Source organism: Toxotes jaculatrix, chromosome 13, assembly GCF_017976425.1.
Source record: "Toxotes jaculatrix isolate fToxJac2 chromosome 13, fToxJac2.pri, whole genome shotgun sequence".
Lineage (NCBI taxonomy): Eukaryota > Metazoa > Chordata > Actinopteri > Toxotidae > Toxotes > Toxotes jaculatrix.
Window position 1 is genome coordinate 8,955,437 of NC_054406.1, and position 23,705 is coordinate 8,979,141.

At 39.3% G+C, this 23,705-nt stretch overlaps 1 protein-coding gene across 1 annotated transcript in view; it reads left to right on the forward strand.

Annotated features, from left to right (window-relative positions):
• Window positions 1-23,705, forward strand: part of csmd3b (CUB and Sushi multiple domains 3b) — a 318,235-nt gene that overhangs the window by 60,175 nt on the left and 234,355 nt on the right. Inside the window, exon 2 of the mRNA XM_041053205.1 lies at window positions 12,130-12,352. Coding sequence (XP_040909139.1) covers window positions 12,130-12,352 — 223 coding nt within the window. The remainder of the gene's footprint in view (window positions 1-12,129; window positions 12,353-23,705) is intronic.

Sequence of the window (23,705 nt, forward strand, 5' to 3'; positions counted from 1 at the left end):
GGTGAGAATAGAATATATATAGAATGCCATATATCTGAATGTAGCACATCTTCAGATCAATTTATGTCATTATACTAATTACAAACTATTTATGTATCCTCAACATCATAATCAGACAGGATGTTTGTTAAACATAATGTTATATGGTTTTCTTGTCATCTACAAAATAAAATGTCCTACTTTCCATATAGTAGTAGCATGAGTGACAATTTCTCTTAGGAGAATCAGACAGCTGCTAAAGGCCTGGGTAACGCTTAAAATTAACCAGTTTATACAAAACATTGTCTGACCCACATCTAAAAGCAAAAGTGTTTCTAGCAGGCCTGCCATCATAGGGAGGGATAAAACACAGTCATTGCTCAAACAGGGATTGGCACACACCCTCTTCCCAAAGGTATTCATGGTGCTGCACTCCCGTAAACACGAGAAGTGGTGGAAGTAGCCGTGTCAAGAATGAAAAAAAAGCCCTCGAGAGAGAAGTTCAAATCTCTCTTACCCCCACACATCTGGCCAGTAAGATGAAAATTTATCAATTTTATGAAAAATTATCAGGTCCAGACCCAATTCTGACATCTGAATGTGTGAGGGAAGGCAGTTTCAGACAATCTCACTTTGAAGAATACTGATGCTTTTAGTTTAGACTGTGTGCATGCTCAGGATTGGTTAATGTTGGTGATGTGCACAGACATTCTGATAAAGAATTTCTTGCTCTATAATATTGTTCAGGTCTGAAAAGAACCCTTAGGTCAATGGAATTTAATACAGGAAGGTAAATGAGAAATGTAATAACAAAGAAAATAGATATGTAGATTAACATTGATTTGGTAAAAGGATGCTCAGAGAAGAAGCAGTACTAATGTTAATATGAGAAATGTTGGCAGTACTAGTGAGTTTTGTTGTGATCATTGTGCTAGCAGCGATATTTATGTTAGCCGATGTTGTTACACTGCAGTTGTAAAAATACTATTAGTGTAGTAAGTCGAAGAAACAGCAGCAGAAGATACAGTATTACCCTAATTCACTGAAACACTTAAGGTAATAAAACTCAAGAACAAAGTACAGCCAGGCCATTGGTCAAAGAGTTCGGACCATTAGTACTATATTCAAACATATTGTCATTAACCACCGCTGCTGAGAACAGTTGGAAGGAACAGCATAAGAACAGGTCAGCTGAGGATATGTGTTGTGACTTTGAAAGTCTAATCACATTTAAAATGAAAAAGCATTAAGGTGAAATAGCATTAAGATGAAAGTAACAATGAATGGAGATGGTGTAGGATAATTTATGGCTCTTACATTTGCCTAGGAGGGCATAGAATTTTAAATGGCTTCAGCAGTAAATCTACTGTATGTTTCTACAACTCACCGACAATATTGAATACGGATTACTGAATACTGATAAAGACGTTGGGCTTCTTGAATAAAATCATGTGAAATATGTCATTGCTGTAAAAGACTTGATTGAGTGTTAAAGAAGAAATATTCAGTACGACATTCTGTTTTGTTTTTTTTTTTTTTTTTTATAAACAAAAATCTCCTTCTGCTTTGGCCTTTTGTGTAATAGCTGTTACAAAGTGTTGCCTGTGCCTTACCACTACAAAGGATATGATGTAACCATCTTTTGTGCTATTAGACTACAATGGGTTCCCACATACTGCAGCAAGCTGGTTTGAAGTTTTAGAGCAAAGAGACAAGTGAGGGTGTATGTGCCATGGGGTTCCAAAGGTCCGTCCCATTTATTTTGTTGAGGAATTAAACTCACAACTCCCCCGCAAGGTTCAACAGTAAATCTTGGCATCCACAGACTCATCTTCCTCCATACACTCTCTTTCCGCACTGATCAGACTCACCGAAACTACACTTCAGCTGCCCTGACACTGCATCAACACCTGGGCTTATGCTTAACTCGCGGCTCACCCAATCATTTCTGTACTCAGCATAACTCCAGACAACAATAGCCTAATGGGACAGCAGACCTTGTCAACTTTAAATGGGCTAGCAAGCAATTCAGAAACAGCATTTGAGCGAACACCTAGAGACTAATGGAAGGGGTGACCCTGTGGGCTAAATCATACTTCAGGTTCATTCGTTTTCCTGCCAGAGTTGAGTGAGGGTTGTGTTGTGTGAACACTGATTGATACAACACAACAATGTGTGAATGACTGAACAGTGAGTTATAGTTTTTTAAGTAAACAGTTGTACAGTCCCATAGTTGTATTCTGGATATTAAGTGTCAATCGTTAATCACAAAGGAAATATGGAATTGACACAACTGCACAAACTAATGTCTTGTCTATCCAGTATATATTTTATGTGCATGTTGAACTCAGCATAGTTCAAGCACTAACATTTCCGGTGGGCAAAAACATGCTCCCATGATGAGCCACTATCTTATTTTTCCCACTTTGCCCCACAGTTCTCAATAAATCTTTAATGTTTTACAACAGTGCAGTCTGATGGTAATTTCTCTTTTAATTTCATGTTTATCCCTGTTCTGGTTGTGGTTTTTGCTCGAGTGGAGAGGCAGTAAAAGTCTTCTCTGGACACTTTTATTAAATTCTAAATACGTCCCTTTGTGGTTAGAGACAAGTTGGGATAATTAAAATGTCTTCTTTAATATCTCACATTTCAAGTCACTGGAGGCTGTGTTTTATAATGAATTTAGCAATAGAAAAAAAGTGGTAACAAAGCCTGTATTAGATTTGCTTAAAGAAGGTGAGTAATAATCATAATTACAGTGTGTTGTCCCTCCACCAGGCAATTCTTGAACAACAGTGCAGTGATTAAAAAGTGGCACAAGTACAGTAGGAATAGTGATGACAGGTTATCTTATTATTTTTAAATTAAGAGTTATATAGTCACAGTATGTGTCCTGAGAATTTAAATAGTGGTTTAAACATGACACAGCTGATCAGTCAAAATTAATAAAGTAATATGGTGTTTCCTGTCACGTATTCATGTTTTGTATCAGTGACGCTTTTAGTTTTGGTGCTAGCATTGTCAGCGTCTGTAAGTGCTGATTTAATGATTATTTCTCAACCGTGGTGTATCATCTGAAGAGGCCCTGCCACCTGCAGGGGCTTTATTTAATGTTTGAAGCAGAGTAGCATGTCTCTGTCTGTCTGTATCTGTCTCTCTGTGTCTCTCGTCTTTGCCACTTCCCCTCCTCTCTCTTCCTATCTGATTCCCTCAACACAACAAAGAGTCCCCTCAGTTCTCATCTCTTCTCAATCAGTCCCATTTGTATACTGTTCTCTCAACTCTTGTCTTTTCCTTTTATGTGTGTCCCTCTCTCTCACCCTTTGTCTCCCTGTTGCTCTTGTTCTCTTTCTCTTTTTCTCTCTCCTTATCTCTACCCCATCGTCCCCTCCTGCCTCTGACTGACAGTGCTATAAATTGATTTTCAGCCCGGTGTGTTCCCTCTGTCTCTCTCTAGGCATTTCCCTTATTTAGCCTCCACAACTCCAGGGTATAGTCTAGACCGCAGGCTGACTGTCAGTCAGTGGCAGCGTGGAGCAGTCTAATTCTTGGCTGACAAGCGTTCCTGACAGCAGGAACCAATGGGATATTTCAAACATGCTTACCCTCTCTTGCTCTGTCTCTCTCTGTTGCATTTTTGTGTTTGCTATCTCTCTTTCTCTCTCCCCCTGTCTACCCCTGCCACTCCACTCCTCTTTCAGTCGCCCTTTTTTTTTGCTTTTGGTTTGTCTACCTTTCTGTCACTCACTCCCACCCTCCTTTTTCTGCATTTCCTTCTTTTTTCTCACTTCCAAACCCCCTCAAGAAAAATTAACAGATACAATCATTTTCCAGAGACATGAACTGCTCATTTAAATTAACTAACACTGAATTCATGCACACACATGCACATATAAACACACAATTTGTGTGTGCAGCTTGAGCTGCTGTGATGTGAATAATTATTGGATAGTTTGTCTGTCTGGAATGATTTGATTGGCCAGTTTGCTCCACTGGGAAAACCATTCTTTAATCATAAATGAGAGGCTGTGAGATTAGACGGAATGGCCCTTTAAGCGAATCTGGTATCACTGAGGTCCCCAGAGACAGGCACAGACGGAAGTGAGCGAGGCAGCGAGATAAAAGAGAGACGGACAAACAGAATGAGGGAGACACAGAGAGCGAGGCAGAGAGATGGAAGAGAATTTAAAGCGCTTCTTTTTTTTTTTTTTCAGAGTTGGACTTGTGTAATATCACTGTACTGCTGAGGATAAGTGTAATATTTTATATCACAGAATATGTGCACACCCACATAGATATGTGTCATATGGAGCCATTGCTAGCCCCCCAAGTAGGAACTGGGGACGCCCAGCAACCTTGAGGGGGTACCACGGGTCCCATTTAAATGAAGAATAGGGTAATTTCACTGTTTCCTCATTTAGCAGTCACCACCATGTGAAAATGGCTATATTCATCATAGGGTTCCCTGTGGAAAATGACAAGCTTAGTAATTGATTTCACCCCCTCAGAATCATCAAGCTTATTTCAGGATGTGTGAAGTCAAATTATCTTACTGTATAGCAATGGCAGATTTTTATTCATTTATATATAATTTTTTTGGGGTTTAAATAATTTCGCTGTCGGCATGGTGATGTTTTACTCACTGTCTTTAAAGGTTTAGGGAGGGCTTGAGTCTGTCGGTATGTATTAGCCTTCTGGCTAAGGGCAAATAGTGCTGCACCAGAAAACTCAGGGGCCCGTGGTGTGGGTTTGTTGTTGCAGGTACCCTTGAGAAGATAAAACGCAAAAATCCATTTTGAGGCAAGAGTTTACAATTCTGGAAAGTTTTAAACGTGGCAAATATTTTCTTCTCCACCCTGATGCCGGAGTTGCAAAGGTCCAGCAACTCTCTGATGATGTGCTCTTCAAAGTTATCAGATTACACCAGACTACATCTTTAGACCCTTGAGTCTATAACAAGTGCAGTCAAAACTGGACTGTCTTGAAAGTGGTGTGACAATTGCCAGCATAAGCCACTTGTTAAGTTCATGTTTTTATTCTGTGGTGCATTATCTAAGACATTCAAGATGAGATATTGCTTTGAGGAAAGAGATCAAGCCTATATTGCAGACCTGGGTTCATTAAATCCACTCAATTCAAGAAGCAGATTTTCTTCTTTGTCTTTAAGCTTCTTTTATCCAGGCAAGGTTTTGCTGAGCACGCATGCTCTTTTCCAGCTAAACCCTGTTCCTCATTAGTACCAGTGCATATATTCACACCTGGGAGCTACCCAGTCCAACCACAAATCTTTTACTGTTTGCCAATTAGCATCTCTTTTTTTAAGTCTTTGGGGGGGAAAATGCCGTGCTTTAAACGAATCTCCACCCTAAATCTTTTTTAGCATTAAACACACATGCCCTGCTGGTTCGAGAGGTGGCTCTAAAAAGTTTGTGGATATATTCTGTATGGAGAGTGGCAGCCGTGGTCGCCTTGAATTTGCAACATTTATGAATTCCACCGGTGACCCTGTTTAATGCTAATAAACAGAACATGAAAGTGTTCTCTCAAACCATCCTGCTCCATGGTGTTTTCCAAAGTGTTTGCAAAAATATTGCAAAACTCTCTGCTTCTCGCTGCTTCCTCTCATGACCAGCACTCTTGATTTTGCCTAACAGGCACATGTGTTAGTTTGTGCAAATTAGAGCATCTGCCACTTGCTCTTCTGTTGGTCAGAACCACTCGGCCCAGGCTTTTTGTGAAAGTGAAGTTAATGTACGTCTTAGCAAATTTGGTTCAGAACATATAGTCACTAACACAGAATAAATACAGAGCAGCATAAATGTTATTTTATAATTTAGTTATTCAGTACGTATTCAGTATGTTTGTATGGTGCGTGGTAAACAAAATGTGGAGTAAATGGCAGCAGAGTCAGCAGGTTCATGGAAGGGTTTAAGTTGTAAGGTCAGGGTTGTGGAGGAAGCCTTTTCATATATCTGTTTGCATAGGTATGCTTATGTGCATGTGAGAGAAAGGAGGAGAGGAGAGGAGGTTAGGAATGGTGAATTTAGAAAACGATAGAATGAGTGAAAGGTTTAGGTGGTCAGCGTGTTCAGCGTGCCGAATGTGTATGTGAGTGAAATAATACATGGGTTTGTGTGTATATCCCTCTGAATCTGTGGGCATTTTCTGTTGTAGTGTATACATGCGAGTGTGTTTGTGTCAGTGTGGACCTCTATGTGTGTGACCCTGTGCTTCTATGTATGTGTGTGTGCATGTGTGTTCAAATGCGCCTGTCTTTCTGTGACCCTGTGCTTCTATATGTGTGGGTATATGTGTGAATGTGTGTGTGTGTGAGTGTGAGTGGAGAAGGGCTGTCAGTTTCGGTCTGGTAGTCAGCATAATTAGTCTCTCTTTTACCCCTGTCTCCTTCTCGCTGTTTTTCTCTCTCTCCTCCCTCTGTCTTCACTCTCCCTTCCTTTTACTCTCTGTCTCTCTCTCTCTCTCTCTCTCTCTCTCTCTCTCTCTCTCCTTCCTCCTACACTGTCTTGCCTCTATCCCTCTGAGTGATGAGCTTTAAATCATCCTCTCATTCTTCGCGCAATGATAAACGAGGCAAAATCTGTCCTTTTCTCTCTGTTTATTCAGCTTTCCATCTCTGTCCCTCTGTCCCTGTTTCGCTCTGCATTCAGCCCACCCTGTATCCTAGCTATTCAGTTTAATGAAGTTACTTCATTTAGACTAAGACACCATGCAATCTGTTAAGTTCAGATAAAGTCGTGATGGACTCACAAGTCATATCATGTTTTCTTGTGTGGGCTGTAGGCTACAAATTGTGAGGTTAATTTCTGATAGCTTAACAGGATTTAAAAATATTCCTTACTGGTTAATTGAAAGTAGAGAAACAGCAAAAAATGTAAAAGACAAGCTAACAAATGTTTAAAATGGCTGGAAAGTAATTGGAGATATATTGTTGAAAGGGAGGTCTACTCACGGGGACTAAATTAGTGCTTCTGCAGTTCTTACTTTAAAATCGTAAAAATAAATAAATAAATAAAAATTTAGATTTTTTTAACTGAGATTTAATCAGTCTAATTGGGAATTAAAGGTGTGATTTCACACACTCATGTCAGGGTTGAATTCGCCACATTCAAAAACATAGTTTAACTACAAGAGGGATAATTTTTTCTGACATCATGGAATACTTGAACCACTGGAAACATCTTGGACATATGATAACACAATGCAATATGAGGTGAAAACCCTAGTAGAGTTTGACCACTAGGGGCATGTCTGTAAAAAAATGTTGATTCAAATTGAAAGGTTGATTCCAGAAGATGAAAAGCAGTAAAACATTTTTTTTTACAATGTCATAGAAAAAACAACTAAATCCCCACTGCTTGAGGTATTTGGCAGTCAGGCACAGTGTTAGCAGCAGGAGTAGTAGTAGCAGCCTGAACTGTGTGTATGGCAACGCTCATACCCTGTCCCTCAATCTTCTTTTATTTTGAATTACTGTATATTACAATACTCACTGGGGCACTCAAGGCTAAAAACAACATGGTTTTTGTTGCAGTTTTAAAAACCAGCAATAAGAAGGATTTTTTTTTTTTTTTGGGTTGTTGTTCAGAATATTTTTAAAGATGTTATTTTTCACCATATCCCTACGGTAGTCACCATTCCCACAGGAAATTACCCTTGGGTCGTTAAAGCCGCATGTTCCGTTTAGGAGCTGTTAAGAGAATCCTAACTAGAATAACTGTAGGTGCATAGCTAAAACTCACCCCTGGGAGTTCTATAAATGCCTCACTTAGAGCATCATCACGCTAAATAAAGTTCCAATTGCGTGTCATATTATGCTTAATTTGCAGCCTGTCTACTGTAACATGTGACAAAATAAGCCCTTTGTGTGTGTGTGTTCCCATCTTTTTCTCTGGCAGAACATTTAATTTTTTTTCCTCTAGTTATAAAGATCTAGTGTGAGCTTAATCTTGATTCTTCTCCCTTCTGCTTGAGGCACTGCTGCATGTTCACAGTCTGGGTTACAGAATCTTGACTGCAGTCACATATGCATCAATCAGTCAGTGGATTTGGCTGTAGGAAATATTGGCACCCATTGAGAAAAAAATAAAAAAAGAAAAATAAGAAAAGAAAAACAGTATATCGTCAATATATCATCTGAAAAGCAATTGTATAGTTAGGTTCATGCACTCACAGCAGTGCCTTTTTCCTTCTTTGTGAAATATGCAAAGGTGTCTATTCAATCTGTTTGATAGTCAAAGCACTTGAGGCGTCAAGTCAACTGGATTCAACTTTAGATCATATCTCAAAGCCTCTGTGCCTTCATCATAAATAAAGATTCCACATCCATTGTAGCCATAATAAAATATGAACCAATTTTTCACTTTATTTCACTTTGAAATATCAGTGATTTTAATCAAAACTTGAGTGCTGTCTTGGACATGCAGGGGTAATTCTATCACAGTATTTATTAAAAATTAAATATTGAATAGAGGTTCTGATAGGTTTGACCTTTTTCTTTGAATGTGTGAATATTTGGTATCTTATTTAGTGTCTTCAGGTGAACCCCAGCTTTCTGTAGCATAAAGCCCCCCCAGTGTATTGTAGAAAAAGGCAGACAGGGCTGCCGGTGGCATTTCTAGCCCTTTGTTTTCTTTTAGACATATTGAAACAAACAACAAATGCATTTTGTGAAGGTGTATGTCAGTTCTAGTATATGCTATATGCTACATATATTAGTTTTGTGGGTGTATGTGCATATGTGTACTGTCTTTGCCACATCTCTCGTATGGCTCTGCCTGTCCCTTCTTGTTCCTCAGAATCTCAACTGTGATTGGTTGTGAAGGGTTTTGTCTGGATAAATAGACACACACATAAATGTGTATGTAGAGACACACACAGTTTTTGGTTGGGGTTCTTTCTTTTATAATTGGTGGGAAAAGGATCCAGTGGGATCACCCTGCAGTCCCTGTGGCCCTTGCTGCCATGGTAAATAATAAGGCTCATGAACATGAAAGGCAGGGGGTTGATCGTCCTGATTTGAGCTTTGTACTCAGAGCAGATCAATTAAGGCTTAAGAGTTCAAAGACTTTAAGCATACAATAAGAACAAATTTCAATTAAACACTTAAACTTCAAATAATACAGCAAAGGCATACTGCTGTAGCAGCATCAAACATATTGTAAAGCCTTTTTATTTTTTTATTTTTTTAAATTTCCAGTGATATAAAACGGAGTATCTGATACATATTACGTACATATATATCATATTATGGATGAGAAAAATATGGGCAAGAAAATACACTGGATGAGAGAATACAAAATGCAAAAAGATCAACAGGTGTAGATGTATAGCCAGTTATACATCCCCCCGGCAAGAAGACATAGGATCAAGTCCAACATAACAGCATGTTTCTTCTCTGCTGTAGTGTCCTTGAGCAGGATGACGCTAAATCCCTACCACCTCTAAGGGTTTCTACTCTGTAGGCTGACTCCGCAGTCTGACTCCCCTGTGGAGTGGAAGAAGTGAAGAGTCTCTCCATCGTGCATCAATAGAGCGTCGCAAAAAATGTTCTGGACTGACTTCACTCCTGGACACTCCAAGGTTTTCATCTAACACCTGTGGTGTGTTTGATATAAAAGGATCATTGAGATCAAAGGGAGGAGATAATGATCCTGATGTGAACCGTAAGGTCCAAGGAGATCAATTACATTTACATTTTACAATTTAGGCATTTAGCAGGCGCTGTAACCCGGAGAGATTTGGAATAAGTACAGCAGCAGAATTAGCTTCGCCTCTAATTTATCAGTACAAGCAGCCTGTGAAAGGAAGTGCAAAGGATAAAAACAAACTCAACACACTCGCTCTTATCCACATTAAGAATCCTTTCAAAAATTCTGTATCACCATATCATTATAGCATAGCTACAGAACCACACTATTCTAATTACTGTTTCTGATTATTGTTACAAATATACTGTACTTATGAACAGTTTATTCACTATTTTAAACTAGTACGCATACATATAGACTTTATGACCTTTATAGCAATAATACTTAATGTTTTGTAACCATTTTACTCACTGGTTAGTCTGAATAAGTGGCCATGGTATAAGGCTGATGTTCCACCGGATACTGAAAATAATGAATTCATTATTAATTATTTATTCATTCATTCATTATTGCAGTGATGTCCAGCACTGTGATATTCATGTGGAATCAGCAGCAATGGAGATGGTGAAGTTTGTGTTGGGTCGATGTCTTATGCAGAGAAAAGTCAACATAATGCCTGTTGCAGTTCATTTAGTTGTTAGTTTTGCATCAATTCTTTTCCTCCTACTCTCTTTCCTTGTCTCCTCCTCCTACCAGCCTGCCACCACATTCACAGAGCCATAATGAAAAGCCTACACTAGCTCATTAAGCTCTATTAGTATTTACTCTCCCCTTCTCTAAGAAGTCATTACCTGTCTTTGATGCTGCGTAGAGTGAGCAGGAATTTGCATTTGCGTCATCTCTGTTCTTTTCTCAGTCAAAATAGAAACAATAAGTCTAGATGTATATCGATTAAAAAATAATGGTTACGTCCTTCAGTTATACAATTGCTGAGTCATGTTCACAGGCTTTGTTAAAGCTGACTGACATGGACGTGCTATTGTCGTGTATTTTGACATGTCAATAATTGATTTGCAAAAACAAAGAAATAGCCAGCTTTTGATCTTGCTGGGGCACAGAGGGCGGATCCAGGAGAACGCTGGTGTCTTATTGATTTCACCTATTAAGTCAGGTGGAAAGGTAACTCAGCTGCTAACTGAGTTTCCAGTCAGTCAGGGGACCTGGACTCAAGCACCCCATGCTGAATGTGAATACCAACTCCTGGGCTGCTGTTCTGAAACAGTCCCTGCCCTGTGCCCTTGATGTGTGGGAGGACAGAGAAAAGATTATGTTCCCTGCAGCACCATAAACTACAAATATGTGAAGCTGTAGGGCTTTCTGACGCATATTTCGTTCAACAGTTTTAGCTCTAGATACAGTATATATTCCATTAATATGTAATTGTATATCAGCATCAAAGAAGCAGGATCTATCAGACCAAAGCTGTCATGGTTCTCAGAAAAGGGACTCAAGGGCCCGACTCAGGAGGCAGATATAAAAGTAAAGAGTCTTTACTCAGACAAAAAACAAGAATATAAAAATCCAGGGAGGCAAGAAAGTACAAAGGATCAGGCTGAGGCAAAATCCACAAAACACAGGCAAGGTCCAAAACACTATCAGGATCAAAACAGGCAGTTAAAGAACAGAGCACTGGCTAAGCTAAGGCACATGTCACAAGGACTGGTTTATATACAAGGGGGCTCATGAGGGAATGGGGAACTGGTGATCAGGTGAGTGGGGAGGAGGAGCAGGTCAGGTGATGGCAGGCGGTCCAGAGCAGCAGGGTCCAAAATGACAGCAGAACGAGAACATGTATGCACAAACAGCTGGACTGAATGAATGAAAGGGTGAATGAGCAGACTGAAACACAAAACCATGACAAAAGCTGACCTACTTAGTGTCCCCTGTGCTGACTTGTGGCGTATCCCTATATAATGTAAGGCAATAATATGCTTCAGTACTAGGCTGGCACTTTTCAGCGCTGTTACCTCTAAAAGAGATAATGAACAGTGGACCACCGATATTGGACTGGGCCAGCAGGTCAGCACGATCCGTTCCATTTATTTAAAAAAAGTAGTAAAGAGTAAAAACAGTACTTATAGTTCCGTGTAGTGCTGTTGAGTTCAGAGGGATACACTGCAGTAGTGTGTGTGTGCATGTGTGTGATTTTATGTAACTAGTAGTGCCTGTGTGTGTGTGTTTCTTGAAATTAACATACTCTGCAGTAAAACTAAAAGATAAATAGCCCATGCTGCTAAAACACGGTAATGCTAATTACAGTATCATTTTAATATTCTGTCATGTGTCTGTGCTGTTGCGTCTTATGTACTTTAAAGTTTAAATATAATTTCTCTCTTCCTCCTTTCCTTTTTTGTTCTCTTTTGTCTCTCTGTGCTCTTGTCTACAGCACACCAAGTGTTGTTTGCCATTATTTCTCATTGGGAGGAAAAATAAAATTATGTTAAAATAAATTAAATGTTCTCCTCTCTTTCCTCTCCTTCAGGTTTTATCTACACATGTGGCGGTACACTGAAAGGCCGAAACGGCAGTATAGAATCGCCAGGTTTTCCCTACGGCTATCCCAATGGGGCAAACTGCACTTGGGTCATTGTCGGGGAGGAAGGAAGTAGAATCCAGCTCATCTTCTTGTCGTTTGCCATAGAAGAAGAATATGACTTCCTGTCCTTGTATGATGGACACCCCCACCCTGCTAACTTCAGGACCAGGTAGGACCAGTATTTTTTTTTTTTAATTATTACTCCTTTCCCCTCTTGTGAGCAAGTGTTCAAATTGCCAAGCAGCACCTAAACCACATACATTTGAAAAACATGTCATTAAGACAAATTAAAACTGTATTTTATACAGACTACTTTCACAGTAAATTATTTGTAATTAGCATCCTCTAATCTCCATGAAAAAGTAGCAAGACACAAACACCTGTAGTGGCATGTAGCCCATTGTTTATTAATAGGTTACCACTGATGTGCAGCCAGTTTTTACTTCTCTAAGCTGAAGCTATGAAAAGATTCTCCTCTGTGTTTTTGCCAATTACTGATGAGCTGTAATAAGCTAACATGTCTTCATGATCAAACATTTGGGATCATGAATAAGCTGATTGTATGTCCTGGTTCTAACAGACAAATGTAGAAATGAATTGATCTAATTTTTGGTGTGCAGAGTTTTGGTGTGAAAACCTTTTCTTTGGAAAGCACATACTGTTTAATGCCAACACAAATGCTAGTTGTTTCCACAACCATAAACAGGATGTTATCAGTGCTGGGCTGGATTCTCTTGAACAATACTATTGCAACAGAACAAATGACCTTGTATAGCAAAAGGATGCAGTCTTTCTGTAGTACACAAACTACCAGGGCTCAATCAGTGCCACTTTGGTTTTCCTTTAGTTATTGAACTATTTTATTGAGCTCCTCCTGCAAGAAACACAATACCCAGAAAGAAACTCATTTCAGATAAGCTATTAAACTCTCCTCGCCTTATGATTTTATCAGGCAATCAATAGTGCCTAATAGCATCTGTCAGTGACTCTGTTCACATTCACCATGTTCTTTTTACCCTGCAATTAAATTATTTTGAAGTTATTCAATATACTGTGAATTGTAAGAATGCTGTCTATTGAAGTGTTTGATTTTCACATGGTAAACACTAATGGAGATAATACTAAGTTTTAAAGATGCTGTGGCACAAGCCAATTCACAAAAAAGTCTTTGTCACCTCTCCCATACCCTTGATCTAAGTAGCCTTTCAGCTTTATTGAGGTGAAGGAATGTTTTTGCTTGTTTATTCACACAGAATAATTTGGCTTTTAATTATTTTTTTGCTCGAGGAATTTAATAACATTTAAATCTGCTGACTACAAAGACAGCAACTTGTTTTTATCAGTCAGTAAAATTGGAAAGCTCCACCAAGAAAACAAAACATGACTCAGCACAACTGTTTACAGATTAGCTGCTGGGTTTGATTCTTGGACAAGGCTTCTCCACCTTGCTCACATGTTATTCTGTGAAAGCAGCAGAATTAAGCAAATAACTGTTTCCAAAATTTCATTTTGGATCCTGCGGATGTTCAAATCCACCTGGAACTAATTCTTGGATTCAAAAACACCAAACATGAAACCAAGAGAAGCTTCGCACATGAGGCTCTTCTGGTGGCTCCTGTTCTTCAATGCACACATCAGCTCTGGCCAATGTAGTGAGGAAAGCTCTGCATCTGGAACAGCTCTACCTGACAAAGGGAAATAGTGCCATCTCTGTGTCCAGAAATATGCAATGATCAGCATAATGTGCCGAAAAGAAGCCCATTTGCAGGGCAGGTACCAGTGTCTACACACAAAACACCCCAGCTGAAACCCTTCTGTTAATACACAATGTTTTTCAAAGTCAGAAGAGTTTTATTTCACTAAGGATTTTTTTTTTTAAGAATTTCATAATCACATAATGTTACTTAAGGAGAAGATTTATAATCACACTTTACAAAAAAGTTAGATGATCTTGGCCTCAGTGTGCTTTAGTCATCGGGCCAGTTTTTAGGAACAGTTCAGGAACACAGAAACTGGAAACACAACAGAAAGGGTGCATGAAAATCTGTTTTGAACTTCTCACTGTCCCCAAATTACAGCCTGACTATTCAGTGTCGTCTCAGGAGAATTTTCTATCTCGAATTGCATTGTCAACATTAAGCATGAGCTTCCACTGTGGATGGGGTTCTGACTAAGGTCAGAGAAGGATTTCTTTAATTACATCGGGCATGTGTGAGGCAACTACCACTGACGCAGGGCTGGGCAAGGAGATCTGGTTTGGTTCAATTGAGGAAAAAGGATTTGGGTCATGGAGAGATGAAATGAGTCCTCTTGATACTTGGTCGGTTGCTGAAAAGCAATTTTCTCCCTGTGGGGCATGAACCGTGTTCCTTTGGTTCAATGGGCATAATTTCTAATCAGCCAGCTGCAATAATCAACCTTTTTCGGACAATCCGGTGGCTTTTAGTGCTCCAATTGCCATACAGACTTAATTAAACAAGGGAGCAAAAGAACAGAGTAGAATAGAAAAGTGTGACCGTGAGATTTTGCCACTTTTTATATGATTTCTGTTGTGATTCCCACGAGGAGAAAGAGGGAGAGAACAAACAGACAGGGACAGAGAGAAAGAGAAAGATGCCCTCTATGCTCTTATTGGTTGATTAGGATTTCCTGCTCATCTGAGATAACAGGAAATGATGTGCTGCGTGAGTGTGTGCACACATGCTTTCGCGTGCATAGGTTTTGTGTGCGCGCACGTGTGTCTGTGTGTGAAGAAGATTTATGGTCTGCATACTTACAATAGCCCCGCTAGTTAAGCCAAATTACCTCTGCTGTCTCATTCGCTCTTTCTCTTTTTTCTTTCCTTCTCTCACTTTCTCTCCCTCACACACACACACACACACACACACGCGGACACAGGGCAAAATGGTGATTAAAAGGTCAGATCCATTAACAAGAAAATGGTAATTATGGGGAGTGATTAACATGGATCTCACACACACACAGACCCACACATGCTTCTGTATGCACATACAATACACAAACACCCAACACACACAAGTCTGATCTTTCTTTTTTTTCTTTCTCTGTGTCATAAATGTAACCAAAGGTCTTGTGCTTTCTTTTTAGAGTTTATTTTTTTTAAAGTCACATGCTCACTCACCTCTTCTGAACTGTAAAGCTGGCTACCATTTCTACCCTTGGGGACACACAAACACAACAGAAAATCAGAGGCATAATTTTTGTCCTTGACGTGTCATGACGTCCATGATGACAGTTTTTTTCAAATTATGATCAACGTTCAACGTGATGCTGCTCGTCCTCAAATCAGGGCTCTGCCTATTTATGAGTTTTACCACAGATGATTTAATCAAGATGTGAAGTGGTGTTTTTCCAGTATTTTTTTTTTTTCCATTGGTAAGTTTTCATAAACAAGTAAAGGGCACCTCCCTTGATTGCCGAATGATCTAGAGCCACGTTCCAACTCGGCCTGGTGACAGCACAGCAAGCAGGCACTTATGTGAGACGTCCGTCTGGCTGATGAATCATATTATTAACCAACTTTCATGTTAAACATAGATTCAGGCACCGTGAAATAATTCCTCCCAGTCCACCCTCCATCATTTATTGACTCTGTTTGGAAGTTGGAATTACTGACTGTGGAAAACACAGTGTTTTGAACTTTGGGTGTGTCCTGTCTTACCTGTCCACCCTTTTCATGATGTTGCTGCAGCAAACAGATACGATGAATGGGGCTGGTCTTGTTTGTACTTTCTGTGCTTTTTCAGTTGCAAAAGCCGGGACACACACACACACACACACCTACAAATGCACAGGGCTTTGTGTATTACATTTGTTGTTACCCTCACCTTAACCATGACAACTAAATGCTTAACCCCAACTTTTACTCTAACCTAAGCTAACCAAAGAAGGACATTTACAGTCAGGTACACACTCACACACACACTGTGACCCAACATCTTATTAATTTTATGTCATTCTAGTTTTAATATTTGGTCAGTGACCCTTGGGTCTAAGCTGGCTTAATGGCATTTCTGGGTCCTCTAAAGGCTTTTGAAGACTTACATGTTTTCAAATTCTTTTTCTTTATATTGGTAATAATGTATTTGTGGTAATTTGGTAATAGTGTATTCATTCCAAAAACAAGGCACCCCATGTGGCGTCTCAACCGCAAAGTCTGGAATACCTGGAAGAAATATGAGCTAATAAATATGTAATTGTACTAACAATTTCCACTCCAGCTCTCCCAGGGAGACTTTTCTTAATTAAACTGATAAAATGTTTTAATTAGGGGGATTAAATTATTTAATGAAACCTAGTTCCTCATTAAAATACATAAATAATCGAAATGATTGTGTCCTTTGTTGATCTTGTTATCACTATTGTATATGACTGGTACAACCAGCCTTCATTAGGACACATTAACAAGGATAAAGAAAGAGAGAGCCAGAGGAAAAGAAAGGGAGAAAAAAAAGACCTAGAAGATTGTGATTGTGTGTTGTGATTACAAACTAATTCAACATTATTATTATTATTATTATTATTATTATTATTATTATTATTATTATTATTATTGTACAGTACATCCATATTGGATGTAGTCCATGAGAATGTCAACGAACTGTAATTAACCCATAACCATGATCTTTGAAGTACTGTTGTAGTATCTGGATTTTAATTGTGTTTCCTGGGCATTTCTCACCTTGTCAACCACAGCTGGGTCTTTACCTACATCTTAGTGTTGTTTTTGACTGAATTGTGACTGCATGTGGAAATGTCAAGAAAGTTCATTCATCACTAATTGTTAACTGAAGTCAGGTTTTAATCACCTTCACGATGTAGCTTTGGCCATAGAGTAACCTGGTTATTCATAATTTTGTCCAAATTTATGATCACTATGTATTTTCATTTCCTTTATATCCCTGCCAGTTTATGTCAGTATGAGAATGAACCCTCTTCAGTTTTATGGCTGCCTGGACACCAGGATAATCCAATAAACCATCCATAACTGTGATACTAGTGTGCACGTTAACATACTCATTAACGGTGTAGACAGAGACACAAAAGAGAGATGGAGAAGAATACAGGAAAATGGTTGACAGAGAGGCAGAGTTAAGAAAAACAGAGTGTGTTTGCATGTAATCATTCTGAATTATATTGGAGCATCCTGAGGTGTGCTCGGCCTATCCTGAGAGACCCTTAAACAGGCAGTGTGACATTTTGAAATTAAATCTGTTAATTGTCTTCATTGGTCACTTGTCACATTATGTTGTTGGCTCTTCAGCTTGTGGTTATCCGTTGGTTTGAACATCTATTCGTTTCTCATTTAATAGAAATGCCAGTTCTGTGCTTTCATTTTCAAGTGCTTAACAAAACTATGGTTGTCAAGGAAATTTATTTCAACAGCTGTAATAAATGCTTAAATAACTTTAAATAAATACAGGACAGTAATTTTCGGCAATAAATACATTTTCATATGTTTATTTTATAAGAATAAAAATTAAATCTTTGTTTATTCATGTCGTGTGAGGTTGACAGACAAGGTGTTATTTTACTGGTTTGTTGAAAATTTGCATAGAGTTCAACTTTGCTCAGCTGTCCTTTGTCACCTCAGTTGCTTTCGTCCTGTCAGTGTGCGTCGCTGTAGCCGATGTCTTCCTGTGTCACAAGCTGCCATCCAAAATGACTGCCTTCCTGTCACCCGCTGATGTTTTGTCATGGTAAATGTGAAAGTCTGCTAAGGTAGCGGCACATAACTTGTTGGACTCGAAGACGTGAGTAGGACAACAAGTAGGCTTCAGAGAATTTAACAGACTGAGAATGAATAATGTGTGAGCACCAGAAGAGCATCTGAGAGCATGGTGCATGGATGGATAGATGAAATGCAAATACTAAGCAATGGAAGACTTAGTACAAGTCTTTCTTTGATTCACTTTCATGATTCAAATAGGAAATGGCCAGATTGGGTGTTTGATCCCGATGTTGTGTGGGACTAACTACATGTTGCTTACAGTCAAAAACCTTGACAAAAGCTCAAATGTTGAATTTGGTCATTGCTGTCAACATGCAAAATAAAATCAAAAGACAGTCATTTTTGGTAATTGAAACAAAAAGTGGGTCACAGAATATTGAAATAAAGTCATAATGGAGTTTTGGAGAATGATAAATCAATCCACGGGAAACAAGGGAGTGTCTCAGTAGAATAACTGAGAGTAAGTCAAAGACTTTGAACGCAGCACTTACTGAAACACTACATTTAGACTCTTTTGTAAATAACACCAACCTTCCCACCCAGACCTGAAAATCTGGTCTTATTTAAAAATGCATAACCAGGGGGACCTGCTTCGATGAGGAGGTATCTGCAGCAACCCACATTTCTGTTGAAAACAAAATCAAGACAGCTTGAGAAAACAAAGTCTTTAACAATAGGTTTTATTGGACAGAGGTCTTAAATTTATAATGCTGCATTTCTCACACCCAGGACACAAACAGGATTAATGTTTGTAAGATTTACTAAAATGAGAAGCACAGGCTCTAGGACCATTATTGAAGTAATGGTGAAAGGAGGAGTAACAATTGTGGTTATGTAAGTATGACGCAAATTGATACTGGTTTACCATTATGGCTTTTGTCATTATTCTGTTTACAGTGGACGTTTGACGTTTTTTCAAATTAATACAATCAACTCGATTGTTTAGTGTTACTTTATTTGTCACCTTTCCTCCTTCATGTGTGAACTAAACTCTGTCTCATTAATGCTGTGTTCCTGTGGAACTATCTGTTGCATCATCTCAGCAGTCGATGTTCATGCATTTAGACTCATTTGAAGTTTTCTGGAGACTTTAGGCTCCGTTATAGCCATTGTATTTACATGTGCACACTTGAGATATTAACTGATGTTTTATAGAAGGAAAGTGCAAAGTCAGTTGTCGCAAAGCAACTACTGAAGTTGTGTCAGGTCACTGTATGAATATTTGATCAATGCAATCTGTCAATGTCTGTTCCATCTAGTGGCTATATTTGTTTTGTGCAAGCAGATCTGTTCTTAAAACATTTCCTAAAGTAAACTAGGTTTGTATGGCTTCATGTCAACAGTCTTACTGGGTTTGATCTGGATAATCTCAGACTCTAATGGTTAGAAATGTGGTTAGAACGTCTGGATTACATTTATATACTACAGAGATTAAACACACTGAAGGACTTGAATGTAGTGTTGACTGGTCTGTTTGTGGTATCAGGGACATTCAGTGGCAGACTATCAAAGGGTCATGTAAACAATTTATATTGAACAACACATCACACTAAAAGTTCACCCTTTGCTATCACCATCTTTATATGACATTAATCTCTAAAGTTCTGATGTGAGTCATGCACCCAATTGGTGTTTGTGGTTCACGGTTTCCTGTGACCATTAATATATCTTGGAGAGTGGCATCTAACAGCCCAAGGGCATGCTTCAAGTTGTTGAGTATTATTTATGGTGTACCTGTAAAAAGCATTTTGTAAAAAAAAAAAAATTCTAGTGTATAAAACATTGTGCTCAGTACCGAGAAGGTCCCCTCTTAACCTGTGTGCAAGCCACTTGAGGGGGAAAGACAGAGGGATGAACTGGAGACGAAAAAGGGAGGTTCCCTGAATGCAGCACAAACCTATCTGCTTGTTAACGTGATTAACTGGTCAAACTCAGGTGTGCAAGACTATTTCTCCCAGTGGCAGGAGAACTCTAGTAAGTAGTGTTTTCAATCATTTTTGTTTAATTACTGAGAGGCTGTAGAAATGAACTGCTGTTGTACCTAGCTATTTCTGCTTTAGCTGATCTTTGCTAGCATTAGCAGCCTGCTGCATATCTGAATCTGAGGGGCTTAACGTAAGTTACATGACCATATTTGCATCTGAAAGCACATTTGTCATATTTCTAGCAAATTTTGTTGCTGGTGCAGTGTGACTTACTTGGTAAATTCTTTTATGTGGTCAAACTCCAGACAACATCAACAAAAGCTGGTTTCTGTATAGCGGTATAGTATAGTTTAGGCTTGGGAACACCAGTGGGTCTGGAAGCTTGTTTTGTTTGATGTAACCAAAGCAGCTCTGTGATGTGAGAGTTATCTGGGTGTCCCGGGGAAGGTGGAGGAGCTGAAACAGGGGCATCCATCTTTAGGCAGGTCAGCGAGTGAGTGGCTGAGGTTGCAGGGGAGAGAAGCCGGGCTGTGGGAAAGGTGAGGGAAGGTCAGGCCCTTGTCTGCATGCGCTCTGTTTTATCCTGTACAAAGAAGCATGGTGCAATGAGAGTTGAGTAATGAGTGTAATGCTGGTCTTTACCCTACCATCAGACGGCCACTTTTTCTTCTTTTATGATAGTGATGATTGGGTTGTTCGGCTGTGAATCCTCCCAGCTCTTTGGGATGGTTTTGATTGGGTGTGGTATAACAATGCCGCCGCTCTCTGGATACTTTGTGCAACTGTAATTGTGTATGTTGTTGTTATCCTGATTACTGTGCCATTTTTTAAAAATTGATAACCTTGGGTCAGAATAAACATGTCATAACATGGTTAATCAGAGCTGTTAAATAGGATTGTAAGTTGTGTCTCTCAGGACTGACACCCACACATTTGGCGTAACATACTTTTATGCTCTATGTTACGCTGTCAAGCTCCCTAAACAAATGTGATAACATAATGTGTATGGACACTGAAGGAGCAGTCTGAGCATACTGATACTGATACCACAGGTATCTCACATTTCCTTGTGTAACCTCTGTGACTATGACTTTGGAAGAGTTTGTTAAAACACACAAAGAGGAGAGAGAAGGGGAAACTGGAGAATAGCAGATGAAAAATAGAGGATAGAAGCTCTAAATTGGAGAGGTGTCCAGAGGAAAAGGAAGAGGAGGAGGAAAATGAATGAGCAAACAGAGGAAGCCCCAGAAGAAAGGAAAGATGCTCAGGTAACCAATATAGCAGCAGCAAAAGTAGCTTTCCTTGCAATCCTTAAATAGTACTGTTGTATAAAATGTGGAACAAAACAATGTACAGAATGCAAATTATTTATAAAACGTAGACAAGGTAATGCCCAGCAGCTCAGGCACAATATTTGGATTATAGTTTGTTGGAAGTATACCACAGAAGAGAAGGGAAAGAAGAGAACAGGAGTTGTTTGAGGGTTTTTTTGTTTGTTTTTTTGTAAAGTATTAAAAAAAAAAAGCAAGTAAGTGTGTTTAGACAAGCATGCACAGCATTTGCAGTCTATAATTTGAAAATTCTTTGAGGTGATACAAGGTGGCAACACTGGTTGTTATTAAGAATGTCTGAGGTGTTACATTGGTTTGCATGGACCTTGGGTGTTTGTGTGAGTGGGAAACAATTTGTTTCCCCCTTTTGCACATAAAACATTTATTAACTGTTCCTAGGAAAATGTTGTTCACAGCTCTAATGCAGCAGGTGAAGTAAAACTTATTTGCTATGTGAAACAAGTTGCAGCTTGAATCCAGAGCATTGGTTACACGTGTTTGTGTCAGTGTCATCTGGGCATCTGATCACAAAACTCTCAATTGCTTACACTCAGAGGTCAGATGTAGCTCCACTAAAAGCTGTTACTGACATCCACATTCTTAGATGTCAGTGATGTGTGGATTTAAACATGGCCGGAGACTTCATAGTTGTCAATTATCATGCAGTTTTTGACAGTAGTGTGTTCATTTTGCTGCATGACTGTGTTTGCAATGAAGATTTATAGATTTAATGCCAGAAACCACTTCCAGATAATTTACTGAAATGTTGACACAACTTTTTCACTTGGCTCTGATGCCTAGTGACAGGCTGTGCAGACTTTTATTTTGTAATTGTAATGTGTAAACCAAATTAGTTGAAGAGTCCTTGTAGAGTTTGTTTGTTTGATGTTAGTTAGTTACATCACAACTGCACACTGTTCATTTTCACTGTAAGGATCTAATGTACAGAACATGTTCATTTACTTGCTTCAATCCCCTCAGTTTTCCTTTTGGAAAGCAGTCACTGTATTCATACAGAGCTCAGATCTGTAGTGACCTGAATTAAAATGCCTAGCAGCCACAGTACAAATATATAAAAAGAAAAGAGAAACAAACATTATTGTTTGTCACAGAAGGCAGGATCTGTTAAATCTGTTCTACTTCTTTTGGGTTGCCATATACTGGCCAGTATCCCCTGCTTCCTGTTCCTGACTTGACCCAGTTTGTATCTGCAATCCTCTACAGCACCAATTTTACACCTGGCTAAGTCCCCCCCACTTTCACCTCCCCCTCCCCCCCACACGGACACACGCAAACACGCAAACATATACACGCACACACAGGAGAAATACACAGTGAGACAAATACACACAGTCAGAAACTGAACTTACACGGGCCACATAAATACATGCACACGCATGCAGAAAGACAAGCACCAACTACACACAGGCACAGAAGGAAAACACGCAGAAACACAAAGGCCATGGGAAACAGCAGTGTGTGATTGGTGTGAAAATAAGCAAATACGGTCTTTGATGTTGGGTACACTTTTTCGGGAAGAGAGCAAGAGGTGGATATGTAGATGTATATGTGTGTGCGTGAGTGAGTGAGCGGTTTGTGTGAGTGTGAACTGAGGTGTGTTTACCCCTGAGGTAGTGGTATTTCATCTCTTCCTGCATCAGTTTTGCCCTGTAGGGGGTAAGAGGTGTATGTGTGTGTCTGTGCGTGTGCGTGTGCGTGTGTGTGTGTGTGTGTGTGTGTGTGTGTGTGTGTGTGTGTGTGTGTGTGTGTGTGTGTGTTGGAAGATCCAAATAGCTTTGCTCAGGTTAAAAAGACAGGAAGGAAGAGAAAAAGAAAAACTCTTTTTCTCTTTGTGGCTTTTTTCAAGGCTTTTCTCCCCACATGCTCCTGTGTATGAGGCTCAGACCAGGCATTTTCTTGCTTCAAGATCGGAATTACTTTATATTTTCCAGTGCAAAAAAACATCTGTTTCAGTGCCTTTGATGAGAAATTGATCATGCTGGGACTCAGGCAGAATAAACTTGATTGCTATGTAAGGACATCACTTGACCTCCAATGCCAGGGGAACTGTACAAGAGACAGATGCAGCGTTTATCTGCTGGTATACAATAAAGTGGTTAAGGTGGTTGTGTGGATACAGTATGTACACAAAAACGTTATACAACCCTTGTTAGCTATCCTTGTAAAACAACATAGTTAATGAAAAGTTGTGAAAATGTACGTGAACTACATGAACTGTGTCCAGACAACTTTCTTGCCTCACCAACTTTTATTTCAGTAAATGACATTTTGGCGCAGTGACTGCCTATCAGGTGCCCAATTTGGTGTAAACGATGGCTACAAGAAAACTTGGGGGAAACATAAATGTTGTGTGGAGTTGCTTTGATTTGGGCATAATTACTAAGACTTGCACAGTGTGTGGGGAAACTCTGTGGGTGTGAGAGAGCTTGCACTTTAGACAGGGTGTGCTTTCATTTGAAGTTACAAAGCTATTTTCAGCCATTTAAAAAATTA